Source organism: Phoenix dactylifera, unplaced genomic scaffold (assembly GCF_009389715.1).
Source record: "Phoenix dactylifera cultivar Barhee BC4 unplaced genomic scaffold, palm_55x_up_171113_PBpolish2nd_filt_p 000026F, whole genome shotgun sequence".
NCBI lineage: Eukaryota > Viridiplantae > Streptophyta > Magnoliopsida > Arecales > Arecaceae > Phoenix > Phoenix dactylifera.
In genome coordinates, this window is record NW_024067667.1 from 945,539 (window position 1) to 957,518 (window position 11,980).

General features: G+C 37.3%; 1 protein-coding gene across 1 annotated transcript; it reads right to left on the minus strand.

Moving 5' to 3' along the window:
- Positions 1-478: 478 nt before the first annotated feature.
- LOC103698382 (coatomer subunit epsilon-1-like) lies at positions 479-11,749 on the minus strand. The gene is made up of 7 exons (XM_008780381.4): positions 11,479-11,749; positions 11,307-11,390; positions 6,604-6,755; positions 3,415-3,550; positions 3,133-3,288; positions 2,922-3,001; positions 479-850 (listed from the first exon to the last, which is right to left on the minus strand). The coding sequence occupies exons 1-7, from the start codon at positions 11,647-11,649 to the stop codon at positions 757-759; spliced, it is 873 nt and encodes a 290-aa protein (XP_008778603.2). The 5' UTR covers positions 11,650-11,749; the 3' UTR covers positions 479-756.
- Between the last annotated feature and the right edge of the window lie 231 nt (positions 11,750-11,980).

Sequence of the window (11,980 nt, forward strand, 5' to 3'; positions counted from 1 at the left end):
CAGGGAAATAAAGATTAAATATTATTCATTTAAACGAATGTAAAGCATAATTATCTATAGATAATTTATTGATCTGAAAACAACTAAATTAACTATTGCAATATCTGACAGACTAATATAATTTAATGCCACGAGCCAAGATGAATAGAGATGGGATGAGGTGAAGAATTTTGCATAGGATGCCTCACCAGGTTATCTCCAAATCCATTTAATTATCACATCACCACCCACTTAACAAAAGAGACCCAAACCAACGGCCAACCAGGACTAGAATCAATTGCCAACTTTCCATCTTAACCAACCAGCTGCTGTTAGCCTGTTTATATCTGAGGATTAATTTTTGATATCTGGAAATATAAAGCAGCTATTCCTCCCCATAAAAAGTCCATTGCCTGTGGAATGGTGGACTTCTCCATCTAGAGAGTTGCTATAAACCCCTACAGAGAAAGAAATCCTGCCTATAAATAACATTGGACAATTTTCTTGATGTTCTGTGCAACCATTTGAACATTATAGTATCAATATCATCTAAAAGGACAGTTTTGATGACTAACAGGGTTTGACTTTTTAAAAAAAAAGACCAAAATGTCAGAACCAAAAACAATCTTTTGGTCAAAATTCAATGAGAAAATAGTAATCCCCACACAAGGTACCAACCAAAAAGCAACTACTGAACATTAAACTACAATATAGTATAATCAAAAAGAACAGGGATGAAATTATGCTCCACCAGCTGGAAACTGCAACATCAAGGGCTCATGCAATGGCTTGAACAGCTCTCTCAAAGATAACTTCAGCAGAAGAGGCACGCTGAACAAGCATATGATCAGGATGTGATAGCTTCAACTGGCTGAAGAAGCAAAGAAACAAAATTCAGCAGCACTCAACTTGGATTACATTAATATAATGCATTAAAGTGGAGAATTTGCTTCAAGTATATAGTAAGAATGAGGATGTTGCAGGCAAGTACTCTAGGAAATCAGGAACAGTAGTTAGGCCTTACAATACATGCCTAAAGCCTAACTCAGCACCTAAAGCTAAACATGCCCACCATGGCAACCGCCCAGATGCCTCGAGTGCATCTGGGATCTTAGACAGGGCCAAAGAATGCAAACTTTGAAGTTATGTTGAATGAAAGCTTTACATATGCTCTAATTTCATTGTAACATAAATATAATTGCAAGTACTAGTGTAAACTTGAAAACTATTGTCATATCTTAGCATTTAAAAGTACAATTACAGTGAATTGTAATGTGGTATTACCAAGATTCGCCGTCTCGGTACCGGATCCCGTACCGGTGTCATACTAACACAATGTCGGTATGGTATGGTACAGAATTTTTTTTGTCGTGCCGAGTGTCGGTATGCTACCCATACTGGATATCCGTACCGAACCGGTATAGTAAGCCCTCGTACTGCCCGGTTCGGGCCGGTACAACATACCATGGGTATTACTTTGATGTATAAGTGAAAGTAATAGTAAAAAACTTTAATCATGATGCTTTCCGGCAGCTCTTTCCCTGAACTTTACCTGCTGCATCCAACTGCCTTGATATCATCATTATAAAGTCAATCAACATTATAAATTCGATAATAAATTAACATTAAAACCTGAAGTGACTTGATATGAGGAGTTAAAGGTCCACAAAGATTATAAATTCGATTAACATTATGGCTCCACAAAACAGGGAGAACATATCATGTTAACATCTGATCTATGAGAATTGATCCACTGATAGGAAGATATAGATGAGATTTCCTTGCATGACATATCATCTTGGTAGATACAATTCTAGCTAGAGCTTTGGCAATTGTCCAGTTCCAGGTCATTGGTTTCCATCTAAAGTCCTGGCTTGGATATGCATAGGCAAAACTCGAAGAAAAGGTTATGAAGTTTTGATCTTAAAGGTAAAGATCTACCGGTGACAGGCAAGCTACATTCAGACTTCAATGATGGGAGGCAGAAACTTGAAATTATTTCACATTCCAGATACCTTAAAACCAGATTTTCATGGGCGTGATTGCAAGAGTTGAATAAGAGTCCGAGTCGGCAGAGAGAAAAAAGAGGATACGATGACTCATGCATAGAAGTTAAATCTTATCAATGGATACAAACATATGTATCAATATCTTATCAACAACGACAGAAAAACAAATGTATGACAAAAGCTCAAACTCTTCAAAATTTAACTAAAATTTCCTCTTTGTTCATTTATGTTCTCGTATCTATCATTTCCAATGTTCGTCATCTCGGTATTGGACCCCGTACCGGTGCCACACTAGCACAGTATTGATAAGGCACGGTACAGAATTTTTTTGGCGTACCGAGTATCGGTACATCACTAGTACGGTACGGTACGTCCCATACCGTCCGATTCGGGCCGGTACGGCATACCATGATCATTTCTATGCTTTCTAGCATGCTTTAAGTGCTTGCCTGTATTCTTTACATTCTATTAATTTATAAATAAAATAAGCTTTCTGGATTCATAAGAGTCAGTTAACAAGGAATGCCACGAATAAAAATGAAGGGTACATGCTCAAGAGCATATGGTAGATTTTGAAGGTTTTACATCTCGATACTAGGTCCTATATCGGTACCTTGCTTATATGTGTGGCATGGCATGGTATGCCCCTTAACTGACACATGGTATGCATGCTAAGTCGGCACGGCATCAATAGCATGTGTCAATATGGTACCATGTCAAGCCTCTGTACCATACCCCAAACGGACCGGTACAGTGGTACATAAAACCTTGGTTGACTTCATGTTAAGAAAATTATGCTTCAGTAAAATCAAAGCATTGACTCATGCCTGAACAGATGAGTTTATACACTTATGTGCATAGAAAAACCAAACCAGAAATTCATGTTATTTAGATTCTTATATGCAAATTTTTACACAGCATTCATTCACGTACCTGAGGTATCGGGCTGCAGGTTTGCCTAGGTGAAGGCTGCATACAACTATGTTGGCCAGTGATTCTGCATCTTTGGAATCCTGCAGAAACCAAAAAACAGAACCTTTTAGTCCATTCCACAGTGCAACTTGTCCTTCACAAGTCTTTGAAATAAAAGCAATACCTAAACAAAAGAATATAAAAGCACAATATTTGGATGTTAGAAGCTTACCCTGTTAAGTGCTTCAAGTAATAGGGTTTCAGCTTCATCGAAGCGACCCATGTGCATACAACAGACAGCCTTACCATTCAGAACCAAAGGAGTCACCTGGTTCTTCTCAGAGAAATCTTGGAAAATAAGATATGTCTCCTGTATCTTTGAACCACCCTGAATTGCAAAGCAATATAATTACGGCCCATATTAAAAAGTTAAGAGTATCTCAATGTAAACACACAATTCAAATATATGTGTGTGCGTGTGTTTGTGTGTGTGTAAGAAAAAAAGAAACCTTACCACTGCCAGGTTTACCCATGCATTCGCAAGTTGTGTCAGTGTATGGTCTTCATCAATTTGTAGCATGATCTTCAGTTGTTTCTCTGCATAGTCTGACCTGTGCATCTTAAGGTATATTTGAACATTCAATGCATGCCTGCAAACAAGCAATTTGGTCAAATCACTATAGTTTTGAGAGTTGTTTAGTGGCAGGCATTAGAATGTGTAGCATGAAAAATTCAGTAGTTGCTGGAGCTAATAATTTTTTTCATGCTCTAGTACATCTGAATATACCCATGGTCAAGAAATGCTGAACCAGCCCATACCAGCCGGTTCCGCCCGTACCAAACCAGTCCGGTCTCTGACCGGGCCGGTTCAGGCATAGAAAACGGTTCCGTCCAGTTCGGCCAGGACTCGGTGCGAACCAGTCCGATTAGATTTGCCACAGCGCACCGCACGCGCTATGGCATATTTGGCGACCGGTTTGGTCTGGTCCAAACTGGTCCGGGCGCCAACCGGTACGGCACCCGGTACCAGTTCGGTAATCCTTGCACATGGCATGTATCATGCATCAACGTCCTTTATATTCCATACATTCTAACACCTTTTATATCACCATACAATTCAAGTGCATCAATTGCTTGAAAACATTTCTCACATCATGATTTGTAGTCCTGCACCTTTGTTTCTTCCACAAAAGCCAAGAGCATAATATTATGGATGCACTAGGAAAATAAGTCATATTATGAGCTGCCCATCTATAAAGTATGCAGAAAACTACTTTGCTTCCATTGCTTCAGAGGAGTGTAGAAATTTGAATCCAACAAAACATCTAACACTTCGCAAATTAACAAAATGACCGGGCAAAAAAAAGTTCCTAATCCATAAAAAGTGGGTTCTGAAAATCTAGCTTCGTTTAACATGCACAGGTGAAGCAGCCACAGAAATGATGCTACTAATTGGAGAAAACCATGGTTCAACAAGGCTGCTAATCTGTGCTTCAAGATTAATAACAAGTAATGAGTGGAGTTGCATCACTTGGATATATCAAGTGCAGCTTAAAGGATAAAGGTACATACCAGGTGCATATATCATATATCTAGCTCACAACTCTATGCTATCAATTATTCTTTTGCTTTATTCATTAATTTTTTTGGTACATCGGCGGCTCACACCTGACTGCTTTATTCATTAATTAGTGAACAAAAAGAATCAAACAAAAAGGACTCGAGTAAGATCAACCCACTGCTATCAATATTACACAAACACAATAACTATCTACCATTACACAAGCACTGAAGATCAATTATAAAGGAAAAAATTTTGGTGTGGATCTCTTCATTTTATGAGTTATGAATGCATCTTCGATTATAACTTCTCAAATTTCAACTTTTGAGGTAGTATCCAGCTTGAACCATCATTGATCAATACAGAATGACATGTACCCCCATTTTTTCCAAATGAGCCCTAGAACATCTAGCATGGTGGAGTACAGAACCCAGACTGTTACCATCAGGAAATCCCTTATTCCATAGAATAATATCATTATATTCACATTTTCATACGACCTAAGAACAAATTCCAAGTCATTGCCTTCTACTGGTGAGCAAAACTAGGCAATCCAACAGAGTCCGCAACTACAAGGAATCACAACATATGTTATTGAAAACATGAGTATTGCTTTTGAAAGACCCAATAAAGGTGCTGCTGTCTTGTCATAATTACTAATTAAAACCTTGAAGTTATGCTACCCACCTACTAAAGGAGCAATACTTTAAGCCAACCAGCATAACTTCAAATGCATCAGCAGAATGATTCAGAAAGAATAAATATGTAGCTTACACAATTTTGTATCCTTCCTACATATCTTATACATAAAAGAGAATGTAACTTATTTTAGTATTATACAATGCATATTAATACTTAATGTGATATTTACTCATGAAACAATGTGCTAAGATTTATGTCTAACAAAATTATTGGGATATATGTGATTATCCCTCTCTTTGCAATGGAAAATTAGTCCAATCTCAAGATTACAAATAGAGTGTTGGTGGACTTAGAATGGGCCTAAATCAGATTAGGCTGGGGCCCAGCTAAATTAGTTGTTGACCAAGATGAATTTGTATTTTTAAATCCATAGTATATTCAGGGCCTACAGAAAGTTTTTGGCTTGTTCTTTGTTTTTATGGTCACATTATCCATTTAAAAAAGAAAAGGAAAAAAGTAATCAGCTTTTTCCTGATCCCTACTTTGTACCCTCTCCTCTTCTCTCCACACGGTTCTCCTTTCCGCTCCAGTCTCCTCTCTCCCCTCCTCTCATCTCCTCTCAACTTGCCTCATCCACTGCCATAATCCTGCCCAATCTATCCCACCATATGGATGACTACAAGTATGTAGCATCATCTACCCCGACTCTACATACCTATAGCCCCAATACCCTGGCTCGCGATCTGTCTCCCTGCTCGAATCTCTTTGTTTCTCTACTCGCCTCTCCTATATTCCCACTCCCACCACTACTATCACATCCCAATTTCCATATCCTCAATCCTGAGACAATAGCTTCCTCCTTTGCTTTTATGCACTGAATCTAACTGCATACCTCTTTCACAGAACTTACCCTCCTCCCACCAGGGGTTCTGACACACACCAAAAAACAAATTAATAAATAAGAAATGCTAAGCCCAAATCTGGCCAAGACTGGATTGGGCTTTGAGACTCAGGGCAAAGCTGGAACAGTGGTCGAGCTACTTGCTCCTGACCAATTCCCCACATGTTATCAACCCTGATGTAGTCCTTATAATCCTTATTTGTGAGGATCCAACTGTAGTCCTCTTCTAATGAAGGCCTTATTTTGTAACCCAATGAGGGTATTTGATATCCAAATAAAAAGTTGCACAAATCAGATGGAGATGATAGGAGTTATAAGTCCGTCTTTTCTACATAAACAATTCAATAAATAATATTTACTTTTCATGAATCTGTGGCATTTAAAATTGTTAAGAAAGAGATTTCTGACTAGCATACTCATTATTTCATCCAGAATATAGATAATAACTAAATCATTCTTTTATTAGTAAGGAATCATCACAACTACATTCACCACATCCCACAATTTCAAAAATCCAATGCAGTCTGTCGCACACATAATCATATAAATGTATTAGAAAATATTTTCGAATGGAGATAATATGGGGGTTTGGGACTAACAATTCTAGAGTTCCTCCAGAGTTTGTGTGCTTAAAAGCCTCATTATAATTTTGTTCATGCATGAAAATGATCCCGGCAATTAGTCGAAAAGCAGGGTTGTTTCCAATTGCCGCATCATTCAGCCACTCTTGGAGACTCGCGATAGCAGATTCCTTGAGAATAAAATGCAAGAAAAAAAAACTCTTGAGAAACAATAAATGCAAAGACTAAGCACACAAGACAGACCAAAAAGACAAGGCACAGACAAAGCTCGTAAGCTTAATCCAAAGCATAACTGTGCATCATGTTATATACATTAAATACAATAAAGATGCTAAGGTTAAATCCTCAATAGGGTAAGAAAAAGACAAAGCACAAAAATGCATAAATAACAAGACTGGACATTTACAGGACGGAAACTGCTTGCTTCAGATGATCAAACAAAAAAAAGCAAAAATAAGAAACAAACGAAGGCCTCCTACTAGCAATACAGTGGATGAGAGAGAGAAAGAGAGATTGTCTCCACCAAAATAGTTCTCACACTAACTTCAAGCATTCACCATCTAACCTCCTTTGTAGATTTTAGTATTCCTATCCCCCTCAAGGAAGCCAAGTTCTCTCCCATCATACTAAACTAAGTATCATTCACAAGAGAACCTAAACAAGCTTTCATGGCATCCACCCTCCTAGCATTTTTGCAATCCTTTTCAAAGGTAATTGATTGAGTCATTGACAAATGGAAAGAAGCCTATAATCCAACTAGCAAAAATTGCAAAATAAAAAATCAATCAAAATCTAAATCTAGTACTCAAGAAATCATTCAATTAGAATCATCCATGCCAAGCTAGATGAGAACATGAATGCAATCATGCAAAGTAACTTTAATGAAAAAACCTGAAACATAAACAACATTTAACACATACATGGTATGCGGAACATAGGAAGGATGTCATCAATGTGGACAAGAAGCTGAAAATGGGGACAGAATGAAGATTGAGAAGTCTCGTAAACTGAATTCTTTATACGGATTACCAACACCAGTTGATCAAGAAATAAATAGACAACTATAAGTAAATTATAAATTATTTAAACCATGAAAAAAGGCGAGGACCTAGATTTTTGGGATGCCTTGTCAATGAATCATTGAGATGGTTTGCAAGCTTCCACACAAGATGGCAAGAAATTTCATCATGAGGAAAGCACATTTGCATTAGATTTCTGATGGTATATTTTCTTTCTTTGGATCTCTAATAAAGTCTAGACTTTTTTTCTTGGAAGTCTCCCATAACTATAGCAGTTGGGTAGCTTTTGTTTTGAAACTCTCTAACTACTCATTCCATATCTTTCTTCACATGCCATCACATGAGATTGTTGAACCAACAGTGGACACTCAGGAGTGTCCAAAATATAGTAGGAGACTGTTAGGTGACACTGCAAGTTGACAAAAACATGTATCACTATCATCTACCAGCAGAACATTCTTTAATATCAAATTCCCAGCCAGATAAAGTGGGGATGACAACATGAACCCTTTTAATGACAAACTAAGCAAATGGAAGAGATGAAGTTGACTTACAGCACAGACATCTAAAGAAGTAATATCTACCTTCCAGACTACTTTAACCAAGCCATCCTTACCAGCATTCGGCAAAGATAACAAGATCATAGTAGAAACAAAGCATTGTGGAATGAATGATATTAGGATGTGGATTTTGGTAACTAGTTATTCATGCAACTATAGTGTTTGGCAGAAACTCTGATTTTAGGTTTAAGCTACAACCAATCTGAAAAACAGTGGTCAAGTTGAAGCTTATAGATAAGACTAACTTATGGGGCCAAATATATATTAAACATGGGCACTTTTGACTGTCATTGCTTCATTTCATGGTATACCATAAAGCAATTTTATCAAGATTGAATTCAGACTTTTTGAGTTTTGAGAACATTTGAAAACATTGTAAAGTTAGGTTGGAAAAAAGAAAGAAAAGAAAAGGCATAACTTTTGGCATAAATCTGACTGCTCTATATCTCAAATATCACAGCCATGTGATTTGTTATATGAAAAATATTCATGAAATGCCAAGAAGATATGCTGCACATTAAATTGATGCAATTGATTTTTTAACTTTTTCTTGAACAAATATTTATTTGCATGAAACTATCAAAACAATAAAATGAAAGATGCTCAACAACGTAATATGTTCTAAAGGGTATCTGATGGATTTCCTTGATTTTACATTTTCGGCCAAAAATCTCAAAATTAAAATCAGAACTATGAAGTAGAACCAAAATACCAAAACTTCCTAGACCCAGCCAAAACCAAGACCAAAATCAGGTCTTAAACCTTGGCATTGTTTTACTTAAAAAGATAACAATTTCCAGCGCCACTCATTTTTCCCTCCTATCTTTATTCAAAAAACTATATTGATCCATAACTAGTTCGTATCCCCTGTAATGTTGCATTTTTTCTTCCATCATTAAGTAAAAGAACCCAACATCAATAAGAAACATAAGATTTTTTAAGACCTGGTATTAAAGAAAAGATAGTTCACATTCTGCTTGGTTAGTAAAAATAGATTTGGCTGGACTGTATTAATAAAAGGAGTGGGAACATAAGAACCATAGTTTTTAGTAATAATGAAGAATTTCTTCTATCATTTTCTAGTCTTCTTATTGTATAGAATATATATAAATATATGTATATACATATATATATAGAGAGAGAGAGTAGGTCGATCTTTCACCTTACCAGAAAAGTGTTAGATATTCATTTTCCATGCATGTTAGGATTGATATTTTAATATTTTACAGGTTCACCTTTGCAAATAAAATATAGTATAAATGTAATTCAGTAATTTTAACTAGTGAGTTTGAAAGGTTTTCCTTTTGTTTCATTAATTGATGGAATCGCCTTGCTAAAAATTTTGAGACTACAATGCCCTTCAAGAAAGAAAAGTAGAAACCTAAGGCTATTAGCTAAGCAAAGAAGGGTTTCAACTTTCAAGTGCATATTTTGCATAAAAGGTAAGAAAATTTTATGTAAATGTAATATAAACAGGAAAAAAAAATTAAAAATCCACTGCAGTTTGCTGTTGTCTTCCTTTTATTAATCAGAGAGAATGGGAAGTGAATTGAAACATGTGGCAGGTAGATTCAAACCATTGTCTCCAGAATCGAGAGTGGATTCGGGTGCAGGAATGGGGAAGCAGAGGGCAATTCAAGAAATCTAGATTGGGAAAGCAGTTGAGAAGCAAGTGCAAGAGTCAGAATATGAAGAGTTTGAATAGCCAGTGTAGCATCATGGTAGAATATTTCTGCCACTAAATTTGAAATACAAGCAAGATACAGCTGAGAGATAATGCCTCAATGCATGAAAGCAGAAAAATAATAATAATAATAATCGATATGTGAGAAGCATCTAGGAAACTCTTGGGAGCCACTAGGCAATTTCTTATCAGAGCTTCTTTAATATTTTGCATAACAAGATTTTGTTTAGTTCCCCATGTGTTTATTCTTCTCTTTAATTTATAATTTTTAAAAAGAAGATAAGATCAATTTATCATAAGGGTTTGCAGAAACTTTCGAACTTTCCAACTCAAATAGATGTGTTTCCCAATAACTACCAAACATTGCAGCCATTGTTGAAATCAAAAGAAGCCAATGATAATGCATCGTAATCATAAATATTATAGCAATGAATTACTAATTTTATTTTTCTTTTATTTTAGCTTCCATCAATCATCTGAATCAGAAATTTAGCCTCGGTGACAACTTTCCTAACATGAAGAACTGAAGTAACATCCCTATGGATACAAGTGCCCAAAACACAGAACAACTAAACATTAATGAAAAGGTCAAAAAATCAAGCTTAAACTACAAGAATTTACATGTTTGGAAATTATAGATTTGAGCTATTCAAGCTTTATAATAGACCATCATCAGTATAAACAATATATCTCAACCCCTTGGCCCTGCATATCACATAATTTTTCACACAGTGCTAAAGTGTGATGCATCGATGGAGAGCAATTAACCTAGGACACATTGAATGGAAATGCCATGCCTTCAAAAAAAAAAACAGAAAAAGAGAATTGTGTAGGCACTCAAATTAAAGACTGGTCAAAGACATATATTAGAACATAATAAGCACTGGATACCCATTCCTACCTTGCTATAAATCTATACATATACTGAAATGCAAAACTTACAATCACAACCTTACAACATTGGCACTTAGGAGCGTATAATAAGTGATTCAAGAACTAGGAGCAAACAAGCAAATAAATATGCAGCGCATAAACGCACAAAAATAACAGGCAGCAGAGCTATTCATGTGACTCAGCCAGACCAAATCTGAAGAAATAACACTTCATCGCAGCAGAAAGTACCCTCATAATACAGTCTGATCTAGACTAAGTGTAACACAATTTGCAACACATTTCATCAATGGTGGTAAACAACTAGTCCAATTGACAGAATGAAAGCACAATATCTGATCTCAACAAAAGAACTCCAAAGAAACATACTCAAAGTATTTCAATTATAATGACCGCAATCATATCTTGGACGAGAACTTCATATCAGATCACAGGAAATAGCAGGGATAAGCAAATCCAAGACAGATCAAACGGATTGGGTTTCATTGCTCCAGATCCAAACAAATTAAACCACCAGACCTAAAAGAGAGTCCAACCAGATCCAATTCGGGCACCAGGGAAACCAACCTTGTCTCCGGCAAGGTAAAGGGCGAGCAACTTGACGGCCTGGAGGGCAGTGGGGGCCGAGGAATCAATCTCGCTGATCACGAGCTGCAGAGGAGCGGCAGATCCCGAGGATCAGAGAAGAAACGAGGAAGTAAGAGATCAAAGATCTAGAGAAAAGAGAGGGAGAGGCGACCTGGTAGGAGCCGAGGGCAATGTAGGAGCGGTAGACGAGGGAGTCACGCTCGACGGCGTCATCGGGGGAGAGGTTGGGGATGTCGCTCTTGTTGATGGCGTCCTGGTACGCCCCCAAGTAGAAGCTATTGCGGAGGTTGAAGAGGTGGTCGGGGCCCGCCGACGACGCCATTGCCGGCGATCCAAGCAACGAACCAACGCACCACGGAGAGAGAGAGAGTGCTAGCGCTGGAACAATGTTAAGAAGGTCGACGCGAATTGATCCGATCCGACCGGATAGCCGGTTTCTGTTCTTTTTATTCTTTATTCGGTTTCTTTTTCTTTCTTTGTTTCTTCTTCTTTTTTTTTTTTTCCTTTTTTTTTTCTTTTTTTTTTTTGCGCTTAGGCAAAAAGAGAAGGAAGAGGAAGGGACAAGCCCACCCCCATGTAGCAGCTCCCACTAGGCCCCCACCCTACCAGGAGAATGTTCGATGCGGGCATAAATGACCGTATGTTGGGCATGC